This window comes from Pteronotus mesoamericanus, unplaced genomic scaffold, assembly GCF_021234165.1.
Source record: "Pteronotus mesoamericanus isolate MK-2021 breed Mesoamerican mustached bat unplaced genomic scaffold, CSHL_Meso_final contig_74, whole genome shotgun sequence".
NCBI lineage: Eukaryota > Metazoa > Chordata > Mammalia > Chiroptera > Mormoopidae > Pteronotus > Pteronotus mesoamericanus.
Genome location: NW_026555247.1, coordinates 8,296,643 through 8,324,321, shown reverse-complemented (window position 1 = coordinate 8,324,321; position 27,679 = coordinate 8,296,643). Strand labels below are relative to the sequence as shown.

Below are 27,679 nucleotides of genomic sequence, written 5' to 3'. Positions count from 1 at the left end.
ACCCTAATCCTATGACTATTGATCTAAATTTGCTATGGAGGATTTGTTTTGGATATAATTTGGGGGGAAGGTATTCATTTCCCTTTGTCCCTCAAATGTTGAGTATCATATAAATCTGTACATAACCTGCAATGATAACGTGAGATAGAATGCTGGCCATCTAGCTTTTCCATGCTTGAAGTACCTCACAGAGTTACTGACATTTACTACACGTTGAATAAATGTTAGACCTTTTTCTGGATTTCACGACACTGGATGGCTGTCTGGTCAGGTGCTACCCCATCTGGACCTCAAAATTTTTCTCATTATGACATTGGAGGCATGTGCCCTTCTGCTTCCATTCCTCCAGCACCCTTTCTAGCCAGGTGTCTCCGAGGAAACATTCATGCACATTTCAACTCACACCATCCCCACCAATCCATTGAAGTTGCTCTTTCCAAGGTTACCAATGATCTCCAAGTTGCTAGGTGCATGTACAGTGCCACAGAATCAGACCTAGCAGGGACAATGGAGACCTTCCGATTGAGCTTCCAAAATAGGCCCAGATAAATTGAGATCTGTCCACTTAGCTAGTAAGTGGTAGACAAGAAGCTGTGAGAATCTGGGTCTCTAACCCCAAGTTCCAATTTAGCATAATTCCACTGGACATTTCCTCTAGCTGAAATCTCATCTCTTTCCTTTTAATAAAGTCTTTGTTACTGCTCTCTTACATTCTCTTGTCACTCATTCCTCCACCCGCTTCAAGGGATCTTCAGCTTCCATCACTCTACCACAACTGGCTTCGTTAGGATTTCAACTGACCTAACTGACCCATGCAATGCAGTTTTTTGTTTTTCTGTTTGTTTATTTGTTTGTTTTGGAGAACTTATTTTCGTTTTACTTACCATTCTGCTTATCACCCCTGGCTATTCCCTCTTTATCAAATCTCTTCTTTCCTCCTGGTTCCCTTCATACTTCTTTGACTGTTCCATGGCTTTCTCCTTCCTCTGCCTACTCCTGTAGATTATGTCCCCATTGCTATTCTCAGCTTGATTACCCTCTGCCTATGGCCTCATCCACTCCCATGGCTTAAACCGCCACCTTTTACTGATGACTCTCCAAGTGGTGTCTCCAAAAGAGAGGAGGGGATTTTTGCAGGCTGATGGAAATATTCTGTATCTTGATTGTGATGGTGGTTACACAGCTGTATATATTTATCAGTACTTACCAGATGTAAAATTAGTGAATTTTTAAATGTGAATTAACCTGAATTGAAATCAATGAAGCTGATTTTTTTTAAATGGTATCTCCTGATCAGACCTCTCCATTGAGCTTCAGACTCACAACCAGGTGCCTGCTGGATATATTCTCTCACATGTTCCCATGAATTTCAAACTCAGCACGTTCAAGACTGATCTTACCATTCCTTTCTCCAAACCTGCTTTTTTTCTTATTTATTTTTTTATTTTACTTGTGAATAGATTGATCTGAGTAGCTTCTATTTCTCCATATTCAATTGGTCACTAAACCATCTCAACTTTAACTCATGCATATTTCTTGAACAAATCTCCTCTTCTCCATCACTATAGCATTTGAAGTTCAGTATCTCATCATCTTTCACTAAACTACTGAAGCAGCCTCCTAATTGTTCCCTAGGACTTTAGTCTTATCATATTCAACTCCATCTCCACACAGCTGCCAGAACAATCTATCTAAAACACAAATCTGAATGGCATGTCCCTTCCTATTTGAAGCTTTTTAAGTGCTCTGGACCTCCATCTCTATAGAATGGTCTAATAATGCTTTTATTATGAAATATGAGACTCTTCAGGTTCCAGCCCTTGATAAATTTGTCCCTTTTTTCCTTACCTTTCACTTTATTCTGTATTAGAAATACTTCAATTAACCCACTTAGAATATACTGCCTCTGTGTCTCGCGAAGCCTGTCCTGTCATTTCACACCGATAACCTCTCTCTTCCTGACTGCCCTCTAGCTTCCAAAAGGCTATCCAACTTTCCCCTCTACACGTTTCCTATGACCCTGAATTCCCACCATAAACATCCCCCGTCCCCTTGAATGCCCTTGTGTCAGTGTCTTTCATTGCTTTATGCTCATCTCTTTACAGTTCTCTTTTCTTCCCATGGATTCCTTGGGGCAAAAGTGTACTCAATCTCATTCCTAAATACCTATGGTAAATGCCAGGCCCATCCTAGCAAATGCCTCTATGGATCAGTGCCTTGGAGCTGGGCCTGGCTGGTGGCTCTCTTCGGGCCTTTTCTCATATACGGCAGCATGGCAGGACAGCTGGCCACCTAGCTGTTTTCATTCAGGAATCACCTGACACAGTGACTAGAACCTAGGAAGTAAATAAATGTGTGGTCTTCTGAGTGGTTAACTACAGGATCACTGTTCCTATTTTTACCCCATTCAGGACCCAAATGTTGTTTCACATCAAGATTCTGTCATAGATATAGTGTGCACATACCAGTCTGTTATTACTATCCCACTTCACGTCAAATCCTGTTTTCCCAAACAAGTTGTAATTGCTCCTACCAAGGTTGCCGGTGGTCTCTCTGTTCGAAAGAAAGCCCTTCAGTCCTCGTCATCTCTGCAGCATTAGGCAGAGTGGACAGCTCTCCCCAACCCCCCACATGCCCCTCTCTTACTTCACAGCACCCCCGCCTACTTTTCTTCCTGCTCTGCCCGTAGAGGTTTTCCTCCCGTGCCTGTTCTGAAAGTGCAGGAATTCTCTGAGGCTCATCCTTGGCCCTCTTTTTCTTCTCTGTCTACTCTCTCAATAGGCATGTCATCTATTTGTGTGGCTATAACTAACCCTATGCTAACTAAGAGTTTCCAAATTTCTCTTCCTAGCCTAGCTTTCTTCTTAGTTTCAGATTACTGTCTGTTATTGACAACTCGACATTGTCATTTTGTATCTCATAGATTTCTGAAGTATAATGTATACACATTAATCTTTGATTCTTTCCGCTGAAGCCTTTTTTTTTTCTTTTTTGCAGACTTCCATAATTTTAGTAAAGAGAACCATCCTATACCCAGTTATTCAAGCAAAACACTTGGGAACCATTCCTAATTTCCTCTTTCCTTCACTTCTCACATCTATTCTGTTAGTAAGTACTATTGATTCCACCTCCAGCAAGTTTCTCAGTCACTTCTTTCCGTCTCCAAAGCCATCATTGTGGTCTAGGCTCCACTCATTTCTTGCCGGGATACTGCAGTAGCCTCTTACTGGGTTCCCCTCCTTCATCCTCTCTCTGCTTTTAATCCCTTCTTCATGCTGTACTTGGCCAGAATCTTATAGGTATGTGTATTACATAAGGCACTTAAATATCTTCAGTAGCTTCCCATTTTACTCAAAATCTCAACCTTTCACCAGTTTATGAGGCCACACACAGTGTGGCAATGGCTAACTGCTCTCACCTTGTCCGGAAAGGTGTCCTCATGCACTGTACCCAGCCTCCTAGCCTTCCAGCCTCCGGGCCTTCTGAGCAGAGATGGCTTCAGAGCCTTCACACGTGCTGCGTCCTCACCTGGGCTGCTCTTCCGAACTAGCCTTTCTGGGTCACTGGCTTTTTCTCATCTGTCAGATGGGCCTCCCCTGAAAATCTTTTCTAAGTTAGCGTCCCTTTAGATGTTTGAAAAAATTGTCATTATTTATTTACTTGTGTATTTCCTTCTTCCTCTAAACACCCAGCATGCTTATCATAAGGACTCGGTAAATATCAGTTGAATGAATAAACGTGACAAAAGAGTATATTCTCTGTCCTTGGATGTATATGCAGGTATATCTCGTAACTAATATATAGAGATATAGATAAGTTTACCCAAAAGTACTTTCGATGCTTTAAAGTCAGGTATGATATGAAGATATTAAAATAAGCTACAAGGCTTGAAGTTTCTAACAATTAAAAAATCACCTTCACTCTGGCCAGGTAGCTCAGTTGGTTGGAGTGTTGTCCTGATGCTCCAAGGTTGAGGGTTCATCTCCAGTAAGGGTACATGCAGGAAGCAGCCAATGAGTGCATAAAGGGGTGGAGCAACAGATCAATGTTTCCATCTCTATCTCTGTCTCTCTCTCTTCCCCTCCCACCCATACCCTCCCTTCCCTCCCTCCCCTCCTCTCTCTCTCAAATCAATTTTTAAAAAGTTAAGAAAAAATCTTTAGTATGTCTTAAAGTAGTTATTCTTTCTTCATGGTTCTTATACTGAAAATGGAAATGCACATGGTGCCAATTCAGAACCTACTCAAGTTCCAGAGTTCTGTTTGTTTTTATTTTTGTTTTTGTTTTTGTTTTTTGTATAACAGAAATTTTCATTTGAGGTTGGAAAAAAGCTTTAAAGTTTTTATATTTCAAATTACTGATACTAAGTTTTGTTGAGTTCAAAGAACAAAAGTAAATGAATTAAGTTCCCTCTGAATAAACAAGATTTTAAAATTAAGTATAAAATTTACATGCCCAAATAAATTTGTAAGATTTAAGATGCTCTTGAAATAGACTGGATTGCTTTGCCAAGTTCAATCTGCTTTCAGATTTATTGTTGTTGTGTTCAATATCCATTTGGCATCTACAACGTACTAGAACAGGGAGTTAATGACCCCTGGCATAAATATCAGGGTGTGGAACATGGAAGCAGCTGCCTCATATCCATTCTTTGTCCCTATTCCATGCTTACCTAACATTGATGCTTGCCCCTGTTATTCAAGTTGCTGCCACTACTATGCCTCGATTTTCTGTACTTCCAGTTCTGGACTTTTGCTGATCCTTTTAATAAGGGTACAGTGTCATTCTAGAACATAGAATTCAAACATAGGAATGCTTTTGTAACAACCATGCATCCTGAATTGCACAAAATATTTGTATTTTGAGTACTAGGCCGAAAGTCTGCAGTGGTAGAATTCTATTTAGGCATTTTACATTTTGGCTTGAATTATGTTGAGGTAAAGATTAATAAGTATATATTAATGTATATAGGTAGTTTTGAATACCTATATACATTAATATATATAATTTTGAATGAAGGAAAATTGAAAGCTACATTCTGGATTTCTTATTACTGTTTTGTTCCACTCACCGTGTAGTGTTGATGTAGATTTCTCTTAGATGTACTTTGTATTCCCAGAAAATTAACAGCCTAAATATGAGAACCTTGATAAAGGCTTTAAAAAAGCCTAACTAACTTGTTCCTTTATTTATACTTTATCACCTTTTACATTTTTCACCTTTTAAATGTGCACATTTCTAAAGAGTCTAGTCTTAATGTCATCCTCTTTCCCTGACCCTAATTTCCTAGTTATTAGCCCATACAGATGACTAAAATATCGTATTTCAACTTGCAACCGTTCTTTAAATACCAGTCTCAGATTTTTCAGTTACCCACTTGACATTACCAGTTGGGCATTCTGCTAGCCCTTTGAGCAAATCAAATCACAATTTTTTTTCTCCAGTTTTTGTCCTGTTCCATCTTTCTCCTAGTCATGCTTGTCTGAAACTTTGTTTTCATCTCCTACATCTTATTCTCCTAACCTTATGGGTCAGTCACTCTCCACATATTTTCTCACCTGTTCCCATCTGCCACATCCATTTTCCAAGCCAAGTCTTGTGGTTATAAACTAACGGGTTTCCTTCACTCTCCTCCTATCAAAAAACAAGTAAATAGAACATAAGACTCTTTATAAGTATGTAATGTACTATGCAGTTCACATCATAAAGAGATTGAGTGGCAGGAGGAATCCCGAAATCCCATATCAAGGCTAGGTATATACATATATAAAATTTCATCAAGCAACACTTCTGAGATTAGACCAGCTTACAATATATGTTATTTCTCACATTGAGAAATTTAGCTTCACACAAATTGCATTCTGTGACCATGATAAATAACATTGTAAGTGAAAAAGATATCTTTTTAAAAACCCAATAAATTTTAAAGTTAAAAACACATAGGACAAGAAGGGCATAAAAATAGAAATTAAAAATCCTTAGAACTGAAATATAACTACATTTCAAAGCCTGTTAGATGTAAGTAAAACAGTAATTAGAGGGTAAGTTATTATAACACAAAAACAATTGGAAAATTCTTTAAAAGTCATAATATCAATGATCTAAACATTCAACTTAGGACACTAGGACCTGAGTCACAACAACCCATAAAAATGTAAAAGGGAAGAAAATAATGAAATTCAGAACAAAAGTAATGAAAGAGAAAACAGCAAGGAAGCCAACCAAACAAAAAGTTTTGACAAAATTTATAAGCTAATTTGGTAAGATTGATCAAGTAAAAAAAAACAAATAATATTAATAATGAAAGGGTAGCCATAACTTCATATGTGCAGAAGTTTCAAAGATAGAGAAGCACTACACCTATCAGAATGACTGAAATAAAAAAGAATGCAAAAGTTTTTTTTCCTTTTTGCAAAAATGAAGAACAGTTGGAACTCTTTATTAGTGGGAATATAATTTTGTACAACTGCTTTAAAAAACTGTTGAGCAATATATACTAAAGTTGAATACTAGCCTACTCTACCACCTTTCAGAAGTGAGTGCATATGTTTGCCACAAGTTATAAACAAAAATATTCATAGTAGCCTTTGCATGTAAGTTTCAAGCCTAGAGTCAATCAAAATATTTGTCAAAATAGAATGAATAAATACATTCATATAATGGTATGAATGTATTCCATTTATACGGTGGAATACTATACAGAAATAAAAAAGAATAAACAGCTGCTATATAACAACATGGATGACTCATATACATAACATTGAAGAAGATAACCAGACATGTACTACTCTGTGACTCCATTCATACGAAGTTTAAGTATAGGCAAAACTAACCTGTGATGATCAAAGTCAGAATGGTTATGTTTGGGAAGGTATCACTGGATAGGAGCAAAAGACATTCTTCTGGGTCCCAGAAATGTTCCATGTCTTGATCTATGTGATGGTTACACTGGTATGTGCATATGTAAAATGTCATCAAGCAATACACTTAAGAGTACATAACAGGTTATTTTAGGTATGTTATATCCGAGTTAAAATTTTATAAGAAGTACCAAAAAAGCACAGGATAAAATAAGAATATTATGAGTAATTTTATACTAATAGCTGGATAATTTTTATGGTATGGAAACAGTTTTAGAATAGTATGTTACCAAAGCCGAGTTGAGAAGAAAAGAAGTACAATGATTCCATAAACATCAGAGAGTTTAATAATTGTTGAAAACCTTCCCACAATGAAAATACCAGAATATACACATAATTCCAAAGCTATGCCAGAAAATACAAAGAGTGAACACTCCAATTCATTTAATGAGTCCAGTATAATTTTGATATCAAAACCAGACAATGATAGTAAAATAAAAGTTTAGGTCAATTTTACTCATGATTTTACATTTAAAAATTTTAACAAAATATTAAATTCACTTGTTAAAAAAAGATTAAAATGGTGGGTGGGGCAGGGGAGAGTGGTGGCAGGTAAATGGAGACAGGTGTATTGGAACAATACAAAATTTTTTTTAAAAAGCTTAAAATGGTTTTAGCACAAGAATGCAAGGTGGGCTCAATCTTAGGAAATCAGTTTATTAAATTTACCGTATTAACAGTTTAAAGAGATAAATTATATGTTTATCTGAAGGTGAAGGAAAAAAATCTAAATTCAACATACTTTTATTTTAACAACAACAAAAGGACTCTTAATGAGGAATAGGCAGGGATTTCCTTACCCTGATAAAGGCTATTAAAATATTATCTTCAGCAAATATCATAATTAGTGAAAAAATTTTAATAAAATTATTTTATAATAAAATTGCTACTAAGGACTGCTGGCTGCTCTAACCAACAATTAAAATAATTAAAAATTACTTTAAAAAGGTAGCAATAAAATTGAATAAAAACAAATTAAACTGTCACTTGGAGGCCTTATATTTATATATTAGAACAACACCCCAAAACTCTAAAGATATACAATTATAATGAATAAAACTATCAAAGTCCTTGGTTACCAAATCAATTTACATAAGTCAATTAGAATTTTATTCACCAGCAAAAAAATGTTAGGAAATCTAAGTTTTAAAATAATCTCATTTTTAATAGACACAAAAAATCTTATATGAGGCTTCTGGCGAAGATGGTGGCGAAGGTAAATGTGCTACTCGGAACCTCCCACAACCACATCAAAATTACAAGTAAACTACAAAGTAACCATCATTCAGAACCACCTGCAATCTTAAATGAACAGAACTCCCATAATGAAGAATATGAAGAAGCCACATAGACACTGGTAAGAGGGGTGGAGATACAAAACGGGCTGGTCCCACACCCATGTGTTATTGGTTAAAAATCAAGAAGGGTATCTCAGCTACAGAGGCCCCCTAGGAGCAAGGGGCCCCAGCCCCACACCATGCCCCAGCCCCAGCCCATGCCCCCCAGGCCAGGGTTCCAGTGCCAGGAAAAGTCCCCATACCTTCTGCCTGTGGAAACCAGCAGGGATTGTGGCTGAGGGAGAGGGAGGGCTTCTGGAGCGCCAGGTGTTCCTCTTTTTCTTTAACCTCACCTGAGGATCTATTTATTGATTTTGAGAGTGAGAGGAAGGGGAAGAAAGAAAAACATCGATGTGAGAGAGAAACATTGGTTGCCTCCTGTATACACCCCCACTGGGGATCACACCCATGACCCACACATGTGCTCTGACTGGAAATCAAAACCACAGTCTTTTTTGGTGAATGGGATGAGGCTGCAACCGAGTCATCCAGCCAGGGCCCGAGGCATTCGTCTTAAAATATTAACTCACTGATAGACTCACTCTGAGCTTAAGTTCTGGGGCAACAGCTCCAAAGCCACCTTGAACTTACAGGGAGGAATTGAATTGTCTGGCACCTGGGGGCAGGGTCGTGGTGTGGCACGGGGGCTGGAGTGGCAGCTTTCTCCCAGACAGAAGTGCTAGCAGAGACCATTTTTCCTTTGATGAGCCCTTGCCTCAGAGAGCTGGCAGGCAGCTGCCCTATGTGAGTCTCTATCAACCTGTTTGCACTGTTTGGCCTATCCTGGTGATTCCCGAAGTCCCCAAACCACCCAATTTTGGGCCCACCCAAGCCATTTCCAGTGGCTTTTCCATACAAATGATCTGTGTTGGCTGATGCTGACTGCTTTTCTGAAATCTCTCAAACAGGCGACATCTGGATTTGTCATGTCCCAAACTTCCTGATAAGTGACTGGCACTAGTGGCAGCCAATTACGTAAAGATTTCTTAAATAAGACCTAGACAGTATGAATCACAAACAAAATGATTGATTTGTTCATCTACATTACAACTAATAACTTCTGTTTACCAAAACTTACCATAAATGAGCACAAATAAAATCAACCAGACAATAAAACATATTTATGACACACATATATGGAAAAGTTGGCTCCTAAATATGTAAGAAACAAACACAGTCAGTAAGAAAACAAACCACTAAATAAGAAAATGGGAAATTGCCATGGCCAGGTGGCTCAGTTGGTTGTAGCAGGCTGTGGGTTCAGTTCCCAGTCAGGGAGTATGTGAGAGGCAACCAGTCGATGTTTTTCTCCCACATCAATGCCTCCCCTCTTTTAAGAAAAGTAAACATATCCTCGGGCGAGCATTAAAAAGAAAAAGAAAAGAAAGTTGGAAATTGACATGAACAGGCATTTCACAAACAGAAAACATGATGGTCCAGTAAATGTGAAAATATTTACCCTTATTATTAATTTGGGAAATGTACATTCAGACAGTAATGGATTGCCTGGGAAGACCACATGGGAAGCCAAGCTGGACACACAGGTGTTTAATAATTACTCTTTATATATTACCTATGTTATAAGTACTCTGTAAACATTTAATATTTAACATAAAAAGCAAAGATATTCAACATCACAAATATACAATCAGTATCACTCATCATTAAGAGATGGCACATATAAACCTTATACAGTGAACACAAAATAGTGTTTTACAAATTCTACCTATGTATTCTTACTACAAAGGTTTGTGGGCCCGAAACCTGTTCTTACTTGTTAAAAGTTTATCAAGTGTTGTGGGGATATTAAAGACATATTAGTTTCTCAGTGAGACTTTATTTGTGTAATTAGAAGAGTACATATCTCACTCTTTGGGGACCATAAGCCTGTAGCATTAGCTTTTTATTCCTTGTACCTCAACTTAAGATAATAGATTTATTAATGTCTTGCTATGTACAAGACATTAGGGTATCAGGTTTGTAAAGAGGATGGGTGTAGTATTTGAATGTACAAGGTCTGTCCAGAAGGCATTCAGCCATGTACTATGAAAAATAGAGGCATTTATTGAAGAAGATACAAGATACTAGAAACATTATATATAGGACAATGACGCCTCAGTCCCCTTCAAAGTAGGTACCTTGGGACCTCACACAGTCCTCCGAATTGCCATCAGCTGCCTTGTCATATTTCCCTGAATCTTATTGATGGTGGTCTGAAATCTTTTTCCCTTTCAAAGGTGATTTTTAGTTTTGGGAAAAGCCAGAAATTGCAGTGTGCCAAATACGGGCTGTAGGGGGGCTGAGTCACCTGGATGATTGGTATTTCACCGAAAATCTCTGCATGAGACATGATGCATGAGTGGGCACATTGTCACGATGAAGCTGCCAATCATCAGTTGCCCATAGCTGTGGCCTTCTGAATCATCTGAATAGTTCCCATCGAGCAATGTTCATGCTTAATGCAAAATTTGATGCAGATTCATTGCTCTACTCACTCATTTTGAATGTGATGACCACACAGTACACATGCTCACTCAAAGGTATCTACCCCACCCCCAGCCCCGACTAATAAGTCATCATTGCTCACGCGTGTGCATTTCGTTCCGCTCTCCTTGGCTGCCAGGTTCCATTGATGTTGTGCAAACTGTTCTTGTTATAGTAACAATTGGACTTTTTCTGGACACACACCTCATATGTATGTTTTTGTATAGCCCACCTGAGGGCTTATTGTTTGCTAGGGAAAAGTTAATATTTGACAGTAAATAGAATATGAAGCAGAATGGGACATGTGCTATAGCAGATGTACTAGTGAAGTACTAAAGTGCTTCAGGGGAAAGAGCAAATGAATGGACAGTAGTTAGCTTTGCAGATACCTGCATGGAGGGCAAACAAATTGGAGCAAAGCAGCAAAGCAAAGGTCCAGAGGCAGGAGTATGCCCAGCAGGCTTATGGGCTGGGGCCAGCATGGCCGGAGCAAAGAGCTGGACAACGGGGAGGCAAGGTTTGGCCTGATGTCCTCCGTGTTTCTCAGGAGAGTTCCTGACACATCATAGTTCTTAGTAAACACTTTTAAATAATGGAAACCTGGTGATTGAAACAAGTGGAAAAAGAAATAAAGAAGAGAACATTTCTCTGAGAACTAAATAGTGATATAGCTTCTTAGAACTGCACATAAGTATATCATAAGATTCCTCATAAGTATGTAATATACTATGCAATTCACATCATAAAGAGATTGAGCAGCAGGTAAAATCCTGTAAAAATTCCCATATTAAGGGGAAAAAACTATGTTGAGTTAAATATTGTATTACATAAGCAAGCCTTCAACTGATTCTGAAAACTTTTTGTTATACAGAGATTGCCATTATGGGTATGAGAAGTTGAAGCATATGCAGGATAATATTGTAGAAGAAAACATTGTACTTAGCAAAAAAAAAAAAATTAGCCAAAAAAATTAGTTTAAATATTAGTTGATAGAACCATCTGTGTGATAGAACGAGCATAATCCATATATTGCCTACTTTATAGGGTTATTGTGAAGAGCAAACAATATGTGTATATCTGAAAGCCCTTGGTAAACAGGAACACCCCACAAACATACAGATGTTGTATATGATACATCATTTATATGACATCTATGTATAAGTCTACACATATCCCTATACACACACTTATATAATTACATGTATAATATTTTTCAGTTAATTTATTGTTATAATTTAGAATAATTTTAAATAATGTGGATTAATGGATCATCTGGTCAAAATGCACCTAAATAAGTCATCATACATCCACAAAGCTGACGAAATTGAAAAGCATAATCAAATACCTATAGTCTCAGGAAACAATAAATATGAAAGGTAGGAAAACATATAAATGTAGGTAGAGGTGGGGCAAGATACTATAGAGAGGAAATGGAAAATGTTCGCCAGTATTTTGGATTGCAAGATATCATGGGAGCTGGGTCGTAAAAAAAATCTTGGGGAAATAATATTTAAGAAAACTGAAAATTGTAAATGAAAGTCCAAGTAAGTGCATACCAAAATAGGACATTTTTCTCCTAAGCTCAAGAAGAAAGTGAATTGTTTTAGAGACAGTTGGTTTTAAAGGTCTATTATTTGTTTGCCTAAAACCCACTGGCAATATTCTCTGTGGATCAAATATACTTACATTCTGGGGAAAGAAAAGTGGTAAAAAAAAATTTGTTCTTATTTTTAGACAGGATTTCTAATTTGGATGTAACCTCTTGATTTATTTTTAGAATAGAGTACATTTTAAAATTGACTAATAAGTAAGTGATTGGGAGATATTTAAAAGTAAAGATACACCGTGATTTAGAAATCAAAGTGGCACTGATAAACCTAACTTGATGAAGTCTGATGTTAACATACTCATCTGAAGATAAATCTAAGGATTTTCTTGGGTATTTTATGTTTGGCTTACAGTAAGAAAACAAAAATGAGTTGTAATCAAAGATCTGTCTTGATAAAGACATCAGAAATATAATACTTAATTATGAATAGTGACAACATGTTTAATAAAGATAATTTCTTTTAAAAATTGGACACCCTGGCCAGTGTGGCTCAGCTGGATGGAGCATCGTCCCATGGACCCAAAGACCTCAGGCTCGGTTCCTGGTCAAGGCACATGCCCGGGTTGCAGGTTCTATCCCAGGTCTGGGCATGTATAAGAAGGTGGCTGATGGATTTTTCTCTTTCATGTTCATGTTTCTCTCTCTTTCTCTTTTCCCCTTTCTCTGTCTCTCTCTGAAAGAAATGAAAAATCCTTGGGTGAGGATAAAAAAAAAATAACAGGGAAACAGAAGAAAGAAAAGAAAAAGGGGGTAGATGGAAGGAAGGATGGGAGGGAGGAGTAAATGACCAAATAAGAGAGCTGAAAAACTGGCAAGAAGCCCTCTAGGCTGAATGTCTGTACCTGGTAGTATTGGGAAATTGAAGTTGATTTGATGGAAGACAGGTACTTTTAGCACTATAACTGAGTCTGGATTGAAATTATTATGCTATATCAAATTTAAATCATTCTAAAACAGACATTCCAAAACAGGCATGTTACATTGTTTAGATTAATTTGTGCGTAGTTCGTTCATTCATTCAACAACTATTGAGTTTCAAACCTGTAACAGACATCGTGCATGGGCACTGGTCCCACAATAGCAAACACAGATATTATTTCATGTTTCTCTTGGCAAAGAATTAAACCTTCAAAAATCAAATATACCTTCAAATAGCAAATCAGATACATATTAAGATGGTGAGGTGTTGGCAAGAATAGAAATGGGAATATCTCAAATGCCTAGTAAAGATATTCAATAATGAAATTCAAAAATATCTTTTAAATGAACAATTTATCACCTGGACTTTTAAAGAACATCTAAAAAAATGCACTGCTTGTCTTGCACAGATTCTATTAAAAATGTTGTTTGATATTGTCATCCTTAGCACTTTCCCCCTCCCGTTATATGCTGTGGAGCAGTGTTCACAAGCAGAAGTGCTGTTGGGAAAGGGCCCTATATATTCTCATTACATTTTTACATGGAAAATACTAGCTTTAAGACATATTATTAATAGTGACTATGCAGACCTTTTTCAGGTCTATATATTTATTTTTCTGGGTTACTCCAAACAGGGACTAGAAGGCCTTATCTGGTTGTGTGAATGTAGGTATGTTTGGTGGCAGCAACCTGGTTCCCTCCAATAAATTTCTCTGAAAACACTTACTGTTGGGTATACTTACAAAAAGCCCAAATCAATCCAATTCTATATAGTTCATACACTCCTTCACCAGTGCTCCTTGTCAGGCAGTGTGCTGGGTACTGGCACTGAAGAGAGGAAGCAGGCATTGTTCCTAAAGTGACAGGAAACCTTGGAATGTGATGTGAATAAATGCTTTGAATATAATAAAGTGAATTCTGAGAAATGAGAACCCCCAAAGAAGGCAGCCGAACTAGCAAGAAGTTGCAAGAACTAGCAATGGAGATAATGGAGAGTGGCACGTAGCGTGCAGTGCCCGGAGCAGTTGCAAGAAGTATGAAGCGCGAGGGTGAGCCAACCTGGCAATAGTTAGCGATTCCTTCTTGTAAATGTGGGTAAATTCATGGCGCCCAGAATTCTATTCTTGCTAGAACTTTCTGGGAGTCACTAGCAAGGATACTTCACCTTTTTGGACCTCACTTTCATTCTCTCTCATGAGGAAACTGAAATAGATGAACTCCCTTATCCCTTTCGTTTCTAAAAGTTCATGATACGCTCTATAAGCCTGTACTAGAACCTTTGAGAACATGAAGAATTTGGGGACATTGTGTTCTATGTTTTAAAAGATATTTTTGGAATGATGAATGAGAAGGAAATTTAAGAATCCAAATAATTTCAGTTAAATCAAGGGCCGAAAACCTGCCACTTAAACATTTACATACATTGTGACCGCACAGTATGTTTCTTAATGGGTAAAGTCAGTGAAACATACTTCTATCTTAAAAAACAAACAAACAAACAAAAAACTTAGTGTTAAAAAAGTACAAAACAAGAATAATAAAACAAACACCCCCAGGGGTTGTGTGGGTACAATTACCAGCAAGTTTTACGGAACAGGTGATATTGTAGAAGCAACCTGAAGGAGAAAAGAAGAGTGTTCTGACATGCATCAGTAGAGAAGCTGTTCAAGTGGAAGGGATGGATGAGAGAAGACAGAGCTTGGAATGGAAATAGGGAGAAGGCCCTGGCTGGTATGGCTCAGTGGATGGAGTGCTGGCCTCCAAAGGGTCACCGGTTCAATTCCCAGTCAGGACACATGCCTGGGTTGTAGGCCAGGTCCCCAGTTGGGAGGCACATGACAGGCAACTACTCATTGATGTTGCCCTCTTCTCCCTCCCTTTTCCTCTCTCTAAAAATAAATAAAATCCTCTTTGAAAATTTTTTTAAAAGGAAAGAAAATGGGGAGGAAAGACAAAAAAGAACTGTTGGGCCTAAGAGGCATGAGGTAAGGTGTCTCAGTGGAGGTTGGAGAGGTAAAGGACAGGTTAATTTGGGCACATACAGGGCATCTGAAACTACCAAAATCTGGAGTTTGAAGTGTTCCTTTGACAAAGGATGGTTGAAAGAATTTAGTAGGAATATAAACAAAGAAGAATAGCCAGACACCATGGGAGCCTCCACCTAAAGAGAAGCAAAGATTTTCATTTTACAATAAGCAGGTATGAATCATTCACATATTAATTTACCGTGTGTAAATAATTATGTTGTGGATCACAGTGGATACAAGGGGGATAAGACAGAGCCCTCTGCCAACCCTGAAAGAATTTACAGTTCTTTAGGAGATAATCAGTTCCATTGAAATAATTCTGATATAATATGTAATAAGTTATGAGAGCATCAAAAGGAAACTTTTATGACTAAATATCAGCTAAAGCTCTTCTCTGATACTCTTTTGATATTTATGACAAGTCTTTGATAAATGGTACCAGTACTCAATGAAGAGTTTAAAAACCTATCCATATTCTCAACTTGCTTTTAGGGCAAAAGTTATATACTTAACAAAATACTTCTTAATAGATTCTAAATTTTTTTTCTTGCTCACAGAACTTTCTCCAGGTTTATGGTGGGATTGTAAATCATATTACCAATCTTCAAGATTGTATCTCTGTGGGCATATTATGCAACTTAATGGTGTTATACTACCTAATAATGTTCCTATTCCTTCATTTCTCCAACTATGTATCCCCAGTATTTATCAGCCACAGCTCCTCAGTGTGCCAATGGTGAGACAGAAGGAAGGTTTCAACCTTCTAAGTTGAAAACAATCAGTATGTTGTAGGAATAACTGATGAACAAAATAGACTCTAAGTTGGTGTAAGGCAAAAATTTTGAAATAGTCCTCTCCTCCTCAGATTTATGTTTATAAAAGACTCATTATTTAAACTCCTGTTCCCCCACTCTCAATTTCTTAGCTTTCTTGAATTTTATGTATGTTTATAAAACAGTCAATATAGGAAGTTAACTGGAACCCACTATGAATCATAAATACCTTCAGGCTAGGAACTAAAAAAATACTGTAGACATGGGTAACTGGAAACAAATCCCCCATCCTAACTTGAAAAAAAATGAGCACATGCTCTGGTGATGTTTTGTTTTTACCTTAACTACAACATCAATTTAGTTTGCACTGATTTTTGGCCTTGTGTAAGGTGGTAGAACGGTTTGCAGGCCAGTCTGATGGCAGTATTTTAGGAATGAAGGTGACAGATGACCATTGGACAGACAGTAAATAAATGAAAGTTATCAACTGCCCTTTATGGACAACACTATAGGACAGAGATTTTCAACCTTTTTCATCTCATGACACACACAAATTAATTACTAAAATTCTGTGGCACACCAAAAATATTTTTTTAAATTTTTTTTTGCCAACCTGACAAGAAAAAAAAGGGATAGGTATAATCTCTTTTGATTCATTCACACCAGATAGCTATTGTTGTGTTGGCTGTTGTCAGTTTTTCATTTGACAATCTAAGGGAAAAGAGGTCAGTGTCCCTTACTAAGTAGGCAAATATTGCACCTTTAAAATTTTTTATGTTTCTATGGACATGGGTTTTATTTGGGGACTGTTGGGGGAAGAGAGGGAGGAGCTAGAACTGGTGGACATATTTGGGGAGGGTCTCCTCATCTTGCTTTTTAATTTAGTGCCTGTTGCCCGGAGGTTAGGATCAGTGAGAGCCGCTGTAGAAGTGAGAGGAGAGGAAAAGGGAAGGTCACCGAACGGCCACTTCCCTTAGGGAAGGAAGCCAGGACCAGGAAATGGGGACTGGAGGGTGGGGAGGGAAGGCACCCTTCATATACTGAGACTCAACCAAGGTCACTGCTTGATGCCAGCGTCCCTCCGCCCAGCCAGCGCAGCTCCTGGCCCAGATGCCTGCCCCCTCAACTTCCTGTGCGGAGGAGGGGATGAAGATGTGCCGAACGCTGGCACCCTCTGCCTCTGGGCCCCTTGCATAGAATTGGTCGCTCAGCCCGCGCTGAAGTCCTAGCGCTGAAGTCCTAGCCGGAGTCCGGAGGTCAGGAAGCCAGGGTGCAGGCAGGGGAAGAGTTGCGCCCTAACCACCCCTCCTGACACTCTGTCCCTCCCTGGCTCCTCGCATGAGGTGGCAACTCTTGGTTCCATCCCTGTGTGTGTATATCTTTCCTGCCTTCCCCTTCCCACCTAGCTGCCCTGCCAGCTGAGGGGATCATTGCAGTCCCTGGCAGAGTCAGTAGAGCGCAGCTACCTGTGACTGCGGCGCAGGGAGGCCTCAGCGACCACAGGGAAGGCATCCCTGATGATGCGGCCAGAGGACCGGAAGAGCGCTTCACATAGGACACGGCCCCCACCTGCTTGGCCAGCTCAGTACCCTGCTCGGGTGTAACAGGGATAAGCCGTTGGTTGGACAGCTGCCCCGGTGTAGCCAGATCCATCCGCTTGTCAAGTTTACAGCCAACCAGCACAACCTTGGCATTGAAGCAAAACTCCTGAGTCTCCCCTGCCACTTCTTGAGGACATTGTCCAGTGTTTCAGGTCCATGGATGTCGAAGCAGACGAGCACAGCGTCTGAATCAAGATAGGCCAGGGTTCTCACATTATCACTGTAAGAGGAACATGAAGTGTCCCACACATTGAGCTCAGTGCAGGGCTGTCTCTAAGCTTGCTGTGTGGTCAAACACGATGCGGACGTAACTCCCAGCGTAGGCGTCCCCGCAAACACCTGCGGCAGCGGTGTCTTGCCACCCTGTGAGTCCCCACCACTAAGATATTGCAGCGCCATGTCTGCGCCAGTCTGGGCTACGCAGCTCCCCTCGCCCGCCTCACTGCTGCCACTAGCATCTGGAGAGCCCTCCGAAGCTCCCTCCAAACCGTGGCACCCCCTGTGCTCCGCCCCCAGCCCCTTAGAAATTCTTGCGGCACACTGTTGAAAAGCAGACGGAAAGCGCTGCTACAGGATATTAATTCGGGTAGATTTACTATGGCATCGAAATAAACAGCAGCTGAACCCACAATGTTACATGAGGCCACCTAGGTGATGATTTCCTACCTAGAGCGTGTCAGTGGCCTGTGTGGTGGGGGACATAACCTAGGACCCGTGGAAGGGACTCCAGTATCTGAATCAGGAGAAATCTGTGGAGCGGAGGTGGATAAGTAACCCTAACAAGGCATCTCTCTCCGGGGGAAACTTGGGCTCAAATTGAGTTTTTAATATTAGACATCACGTTCCAGTACATAGAAAGGCAAAGTTTGAGGGAAATGTGTTAGAAGACACATTTAAACTTCAAAAAATAAAATGGTTCTATATGAACTTCAAGGTAATAAATTTCTCCGGTGAAATTTTTTGATGTAAGTCATGGAAATGACTCCATCTTTGACATTGTGTTTTGTTTTCTTAATGAATACTAGTCAGATTTATTTTTGCTACTCCATTATTTCCTGATTTTTGACTATTGATGATACATTTGAAAATAAACTATCTTAATGTTGTTTTATTTATTGTAATATACAAGGAGAACCCAAGAAAAGCTGAAAAAGATGGTTTGACATTTTTACCCCTCAATTTCAAAGTTAATAGTAGCTTCAATTTATATTTTCATGGAGTTTTGGATTTTATTTATAAAAATAAATGTGATTCAGTAATTTTTATACAATATGGGCCTGTGCAGATTTTTTCTAAAATTAGAAAAAATAATTGCAGCGATGGCCAATGTGACTACATTTGGTAGAGCGATGTCCTCTACACTGAAAAGGTCGTGGGTTGGATTCCCATTCAGGTCACATACCTAGGTTTTGGGTTTGATTCCCAGTCGGGTGCATATGAGAGACAACAAATCTTTTATGTTTATATCTCTCTCTCTATCTTCCTCTCCCCCCACCCACTGCTTTCTCCCTTCCTCCTTCCCTCTCCCTTTCTCCCTCCCTAAAAGCAATGAAAAATGTTCTTGGGTGAGGATTAAAAAAAAAAACGCAACTTACTCATTTAAAACAAAAATCTTTTTCCAGATTCTTTCTTACTAGATTTTTGTCTCTCCTCTTTTATTCTGTTTGGTCAGTCACAGGAACCTTCTTTAGCTCTGATTCTGTTCTGAGTTGCCTTTCTTATTCCACCAACCCCACCAGACTGTGAGCAATTTGCTTACCATGTAGTAAGGCACTTTGTGCTCAGTTTTGAACTCAAGAACGTCATTCACATTTTAGACCTCAGATCATCTTTTCTCTCCCAGGGAGTTTTTTTAAATGATTTTTCTTGGTCATATTAAGCTGTCCCTATCTGATACGTTCTACCTGTCTTCTCTTTGCCATCTGTCAACTGGTGCTTGGTCCTAAACTACTTTAGCATGTCATTTAGTACTTATAACAGTTTAATGGTTGTGTGCATTCTTTCTGCAATTACATTTTAACTCCTTGAGTTTAGGAATTATGTTTAATATCTCTTGATTATTGAGTTCTTACAACATGCTAGACATTGTGTAAAGTGCTACTTCATAGTCTTTAGAAATAAAGACAGTAGAGGCCTTCATTTCCTTTGACCCCCATGACAACACACAATAAAAAAATTGAGACTGGTGTTTTTCATTTTCAATGATTTAAGTGAGTTTTTCATCAGTGGTGCTTTCACTTCATTTCACCCATTTCTTCTCTGTTTAATGATTTATTTTTACACAAATTCAGAATTACTTGGAAAATTACCAAACTAAATTAGTAAAATGTCTACAGTATTGAGTATTTGTAGAAAGCTCTAGATTTATTATTTTCACTCATATATAGTATCCATTTGCTTGCCAACATGTTCATGTCAAGTAAATGTACTACTGGTCTTAAATATATGTATGTGTCCTTTGTAATTAATATATTTGTTTTTGGAATGGTAATGTATGTTTCTATAGTCCTTGAAAACAGCTTTTTTCTTTACCTAAGTTGAAACATTTTATGTGCTCTACCTTCCTTCCCATCCTCCCAACTCTGTCACCAGCTTGTGATATTCTGCATGTTATTAATTTTTAAAGCTTCATCTAATAAACATTGTTTACCCCTTGTTTACTGTCATAAAATCTAAATTAGTAGATTGTAGTTTAAAGAAATTTTAATGTATCAAAGTCCACAGAAAAGCATGAGAACTAATCTTTGACATGCACCTATGTAGCGCCAGACAGTTTATATAGTATTACATTCGATTCCATTCCCATAATAACCTGTCAAGTAATGAGTAATAAAGGCAGTTACTGTTTAATGCAGGCATGCTACATGGTAGGCATAGTACTAAGCAGTTTTATGTGGTCCTCACTTGCGTCTCACATTAAGATGTAAGCTTTATTATTTTTAATTTACATGGAAGGAAGCTAAGACTCAGGGTCATTAAATGATTTATCACACAACTGAGTGATGAAGCCACTAAATAGCAACTAACTGCAGAAAAAGGATCCTTAAAGTTGCTTTCCTACTGAGACTGCCGGGTATATTTGGAATGGATATTTTATAGCATTATTGTACAACATCCTGATTTTAGAAGATCCTGACCAAGTCTGAGACTGGCTTTTCCTTGACAGCCACCGCCTAAATTTGGGATTGGTGAAATTGCAGGGAAATGGAGGGGGCTTGCTGCTAAGGGCTGTGGGACATTTTGAAAAAATGGCTCTGGACCTTCATGCTTTGATGCTCTAAACATATAGCAATGATAGATAAGATAGAAAGATAGAAAACCAAATGGACTTAGTCAAATTCAAAACTATTTTCCATCTTTGAGATTCAGAAACCAAATTTACAAACCAAAGGATTATCAGGCTTGAAGCCAGGGATTCATTGGACTCTTCCAGAAATAAGAATTGGTAACGAGGGTTTAATCTCTATGGGACAAAGTCAGACCCTCCACTTAAAGCAGAGCCTGGGGAGGAACTTCACTGGAGGTAGGAGGGGAAAAAAATTCTGTTGATCAATACCTAGGACTAGGACTTTTCAGCTGGAGAGTTAAAGGTATAGAAAGAGAGATACAGTTTTGGGACTTAAAACTGAATTTGCCATTTACCAGTTCTGTGGTTCAACTCACAAGGTCTCCCCTATGCCTACATCACAGTAGACACACAGGAAATGCCCATGTGAGAGACCTAGCCTGGTTTAGTAGCTGGGAACCAAGATTCCAAAATATGTGAATGAATCTAATACTAGTCAAACAGCAAACAAACAAACAAAAGCTAACTGCTATGAGAACCAAGTTTTCACTCCAGAAGAAATTAATTACACAGAAGTCTGACAAAGACTTTGAAATTAAGTATGTTTAGAAGTTCAGAAAGTGATGTCCACTAAAAAAAGTGACAAATTATAAAAGCAAACCCAAAAGGAAATTAAACAAGAGAGCTTGTATGTTTAAAGTTAGAGATGTTAAAGACGAAAAATAGTTACTGAAATACAAGCTTTGATAGATAGGATAAACTCTAGACTGGATACCAGTGAAGAGAAAAATCAATGGATTGTTAAGAGTGTGGAGAAAATCACCTAGATTAGAATGTGGAGGGCAAACTAATTTTTAAAATATTCTTGAAAAAGTAGTTAAGTGGAAGATAGAAAGACTCCAATCTATGTCCAATTAGTATTCCAGTACAAGTGAACAGAGAGTGTGTGTAAGATACAGGAAAACTTAAGAAATGATTGCTGGAGATTTTCAGGAGAGACATACATGAACTCTCAGATTGAAATTGTCCTTTCAGTATTGAGCAGGACAAATAAACATAAAAATATGGTTATAAACATGGCAATGAAACTGCAAGACACTGAGAGCAAAGAGAAAAACCTTAAAGTAGACTAGGTGACTTTGGGAAGCCAGTTCTACCCAATGGATCTCCGTCAAGGTTCTAGGACTGGGAGCCTAACATGAAGATGGCCAGAAACAGTTCCTTCACTGGTATTAAGCTATTCTTATACTATCCCTGGCAATCTCACGGACCAAAGTGCTACACAATTCAAAGGAGAACCTTCTTTCAAGATGTACCTAAAATGCAACTGTAAATTTGCCTGCAGATGATCAGAGTATAATCTGTGTTAAAACCCAGTGGATGGGAGGCAGGGTAGAATACTAACATTGGTTATGGTATTCACAACCTGTATGATTTGGGTAACTTAATCTGTAAATGAGGATAATTCCTCCTTTATCCTCGCAGTTTTGTTACACATGAGTTCTATGCGTGTGAGCTCCTTATAGGCTGTAAAGCATAGAATTGTAGGAAATTATTAAATTTACTGTAGAAATGGAGGAAAGCTATGGTTCCTGAACTCTTAGAACTTATACATTAAATCTGAAACAAACAAAAGCCCTCAAAAATTTAAAAATGTTTTCAAACCTACTTATGACAACCAAGCAAAAATTATTATTGGTGCACACAAAGTTCAGGAGTACAACATGAACAGGAAGGAAGGGGTTATAACAGGCTAGGTTAAATATTTTTAAAAACCACCAAATCTGAGTATTATGAATTATCCATTTATTCCCACTTTTTATTTTGAAAATGTTCAAGCATATATTTAGATTTAATAATTGTTAGCAGTTAGCCATATTTGCATTATCTGCAGGTGACCACTTTTTTTCTGAGTCTCTTGAAGGTCAGTTACAAACATCATGACATTTTACCTCTAAATACTCAGAATGTGTCTCCTAACAGAAAGGATGTTTGCCCATATAACCACAATGCTGTTGTAAAATCTAACAGCATTTCCCTAATATCACCTAATAACTAGCTGATACTCAAATTTCCCCAATTTCTTTAAAAAAATTTTATAACTGTTTTCTCTCCAAGTTAAGATCATACGTTATATACATGCACACATTTATTAGTTAAGTCTTTTTAGTCTCTTCCATCTGAGAACAATCCACTCCCCACCCCCTGCCTTGACATTGACTTTCTGAAGATAAAAAGCCAAGAATATTCTTGATATGTGTTGAAGAGCATTCTGGATTCCTGTAATTCTTTCGTTCTCAAAGTAATACATATTCTTCTAATGTCTCTCTTACTGAAAAGGCTTGACTAGTTTCAGGTATACATTTTATAAGAATACTCATTACATCACATTTTGAGACACATAATGTCAGGTTGTTCCATTATTAGTAAGAGTGTCTGGTTACCCTGATTACTACCAGATAAATCTAGTGTAAAGATACATCTATTTGCAGTTATCAAAGGATGAAAAATGAGTATCTCAGAACAACCTCTGTTCTAATAGTTTTTGTGTTCATTAATGATTATTCTGGATCATTTTATTTGGCATTGCAAATAGTGAATTTCTAATTCTGTCATCCCTTCTACTGACAGTATTCAATAAAGAAAAGCTTTCCCTCATCAAATAGGCATGTATTGAATACTACACATTCTCCTATAAAGCTTGGTGCTTCTGTTCCTTTAATTACTAGTTTTCAGAACAAGAAATTCATGTAATAGTTACTTCCAATAGTGGCAACTGAGATTTTTTTTCTTTTTCTGTTTTTGAGGATTACTATGGGTTCATTGATTTTTTTTATGCTCAGTGTTTTGTTTTTTTTCTTTTAAAAAGCAATTTACAAGTACAAAGTATTATTATTTTTTTTAATTTGTTGAGGCAAAATGTGAAGCCTAAGTCCTAATGGAATATAGATTGAGTGGAGGGATGTAGGGATTAGTCAGAATAATGTTTTTCTTTTAAGTATACATTATTAAAGATCCTAATCATTTTTTTTTTAATTTATGAGATGCTCTTTTCTGAAAGACTCTGAGTACCTTAACCAGCATATAACTGAAAACAAGAATGTCAAAAAGGCACATTTAAATTGTTCTCAAAATCAATCAAAAATAATGAGGTGCTAGGAAAAAGTTGTATCCTTGATAATTACATCTATCAGTATCAGAAAACAAAAGAGAACAATCAGGAAATGACAACCCCACTCCCAAGTAGCACATTAAAAAAGGCTAATGAAAAAGCCTCTTTTAAAAATTGTACCAAATTAGCATTTCAAGTCAATTGACAACTTAAGCGTTGATAAAGGCCAATCTGGGGCCCAAACAATGGAAGTTCTGTTTCTACTTTTATCCGCTTTTAAAAGAAATGATCTCACTTGACTTTTTTTTGTTGTTGTTGTTGTCTCCTATATAAATGGAAGTAATTTCCTAAGGTGAGTGGCAGTCCTCCTGTACCCTGCAAGGCTCAGGTCACCCCTGGAGCACTGTGCTTAACTTGGGCTTCTATTTGTTAATAGGTTGACCTGGAAGAAGGTAACCAGAGTGGCGAAAGTAGTTCAAAGCATTTCTTACATCATACTTCTGGTCCCAGTCTGAAAAGGGGTTAATGTCACTCTCATATTAGATACTGGATTCAACCTGTTCTTTAAAGCTCCAAAGTGTAGAGTTAGGACCAACTGGTGAAAGTAGCAGACGAGCAGATTTAAGCCTAGAATTAGGGAGAATTTCTTAATAAACTCAGCTGGACAGAGGAGGAATGGACTCATCTCCAAGGGAAAGAACTCCCCAAGGCCAGCTCTGTCCAGAGGTTATAATCACTTTATTGAAAGATGGTGTACAAGTGGGCCGGGGTCTCAAAATATTTTGCTAAAACTCTATAATTATAATAAGGCATGCTGTCAAGGTCATTTAAACTTTTTTTTAAAACTGAGGATAAAATTGAATTTTATATAATGATTTAAAAAGAAAACCATAACATCCCAATTTACAATTCATTGTTTTGTATTTGGGAAATGTGAGGTGCGGTGAGGTGAAGCTCAAGCTACAGTAATTTAAGATCATGGTACATTGTTTTGGTTCACCTTATATTCTTATTTCATCTAGCCCCAAATTTGGGAGCTTTTAGATTAGAATGCTACTTTGTTAAAAAGGAAAGTAACATTTTAAATACTGTCTAGTATTTGAATTATCAGCAGTGACAAAAGCATTTTCTTTCAATGATAAAGGAAAACATATACATAGATTTTCAAATGTGTCAGTTCATTTTGAAGGTAGTAGTAAGTGCTAGTATTTTATTAGTTTGGTTTGTCAAGTGATTTTTATTCTTTATTATTAGGCCAGGAAAAAAAGCCCTAGTATATTGCGCCAACATATTCATCAGTCATCATTTTCGGAGACAGTTTTCGACATGTTGTATGTTTTACTGTGCTAACAAGAGAAAAGACTAGCCATTAAGTTTATGTTTCTTTGTTTTTCAGCAAGGTCACATATCAGGAATAATGCTAGAAGTATGCTAATAAACAATATGTAATGTAGGCCATCTGGGAGTAAGAAATATTTTCTAACTAGTTCTAAAGGGAAATATTGTTAAAAAAGGAATAGATGTTATTTACGCAACACATGTTGCTCTATATGTCACCATCAAAAGCATCTTGTAAACAGCTCAGTGCAGTAAATCTTCCTTGGTGATTGTCAGGGTTTTTCAAGTCCCTGTTAGATTTAGATTCAGCACGCTCAATTCACAATATGCCTAATGTACAAAGCCCGTTAGATTATTTTAGAAAGCTTCCATTAGAACTATGCATACACTTCTGTGTTTTACAAGGAATACCATTTTCTGCTGCAGAAGCAAATACTACATTAAATGACAATAATTAAGAAAATTTACCGTAATGGCATTTATAATTTTAGTCACTAATGAAATGACACTAAATTTTTGTGCTTAACTTTGATTTTGTTGAGTTCTTTAAACTTAATTGCAGTTTACAGACTGATATTCCCTACTGCTACTGTTAGTAAAACAATTTTATGTGAGTATGATGAAATGATAATTCTGCAAGATTGCCTTAACAAATGGTCATTGATGTGATTTTACAATTGTCATTTTCTCACGTTTGGGAGATTTTAAAAATGGATTATTTCATAATGGCTTATTTTGTTTTCTAAGATGGTTTTAATTGTAAAGATCAAGTTTCATCATAAAGGAATTTATGTAACTGTATTCTGGAAAATGTAACCAATACTTGATTGGGTTCATCTAATATGTACTGAGCCATATGGGGACACAATAATAAAGATGTAAAATCATAAAGGCTGCTTTATTTTAGAGCCTAGCATTTACAATCAAGAGAGCTTATTTCTCTTCCCAGCTGTAGGGCACAGTGACATCAGGCAAATCTTTCCACTTCCTTGGGCCTCAGTTTATTTATTTATGATACCAGAATTTATAATAAATCCTGCCCTATTCACTTCACAGGACTATTGTGTAAAATGATAAACAGTGTTAGACTGTTCAATATGATATGAAATTATATGATTTCCTTATAGGAGAAAATATGTATTTAACTGCTAGTACTTAGCAATTTCTGAAATGTCATCTAGATTTCAAACTTCAGCTAAAAATTATCATCTCTAAATCTCTTAGATTCCATGAATCTTAATTTATTGGCCATTTTACTTAGGGATTTCTAGAAGCAACACCACAGTTATTTTGGTCGGAATGAAAGCATTGGTTTCTGAAACTCAGCAGCCCAGTGTTACAGATATTTAAAAAATACTAGCTTCTGTTTTTGCATTTAGGAATCTTTAAAAATATATTATGCCATAATTACATGTCTCATTTCTCCCAACTGTTTGCAACTTAAAGTATAGTGCATACAGATCAAGCCACCAGGCCTTTGTAAGTAACTTGTGGAACTTTGCCCAAGCAGCCCCACAGTAGTTCAATAAGCAATATATATAAGACAGGCACTTCAAAAAGGAGCTGTGAGTAAGGTTGGGAATTTTTTTTTTTAAACAGAGCAATATAAAGTGCATGTGTCTAAGTAATTCTGTTTATACTTGTTTTCTCAGAAGAAGACCTATCAGTGCATCAAGTGTCAGATGGTTTTCTACAATGAATGGGATATTCAGGTTCATGTTGCAAATCACATGATTGGTGAGTGACACTCTAAACCTTACTACAGATGGATTTTGTCCTACTTGTGTACATCAATGCCTATATAATTAAACAGAGTTAAAGATGAATTAATTGTTCAACCATCAATGTTTTGTCTAAGCATGATTGATTTTTTTTATTGCTATTATTAGGCCTGATAAGGTATTACCACATTTTATTTTCTGCAAGGGCTAGTTTAGACTTCTGCTGAGGATTATATATCTACTGCAGTCAAAACACAGGTGATTAACAAATTAAACTTCTAATCATTTTTGCATTATTGAAAACTAACAGGAATGGTTAATGAACTGGATGTTAGCTTTCCATAGAGTTTTAGACAGGTTTTAATTTCAGAAGTTATTATGGTAATGGGACTGCTGTGTGTTGCTTAAGCATCTTTGTATCAAAATCTAAGTGGTGAGTTTTTGTGATAGGGAAACATAAATAACTTAAATTGCCATAAACTAGTTTTATATATATGGTTTCAAAAGTCTAGAAATAATCATGATTAAAAAGATCATGTAAATAATTCAGTTA

General features: G+C 37.4%; 1 protein-coding gene and 1 pseudogene across 4 annotated transcripts in view; one reads left to right on the top strand and one right to left on the bottom strand.

Moving 5' to 3' along the window:
* Positions 1-27,679, top strand: part of ZNF521 (zinc finger protein 521) — a 280,897-nt gene that overhangs the window by 128,231 nt on the left and 124,987 nt on the right. For 2 of the 4 annotated variants that reach the window (XM_054583473.1, XM_054583470.1), the window contains one exon: positions 27,058-27,142. In XM_054583473.1, the coding sequence (XP_054439448.1) occupies positions 27,058-27,142 (85 nt within the window). Of the gene's footprint in view, positions 1-8,090; positions 8,275-27,057; positions 27,143-27,679 lie in introns of those variants that run through there. The other 2 variants (XM_054583471.1, XM_054583472.1) reach the window with 2 other exon arrangements.
* On the bottom strand, positions 17,364-19,591 carry LOC129078795 (rho-related GTP-binding protein RhoN-like; annotated as a pseudogene).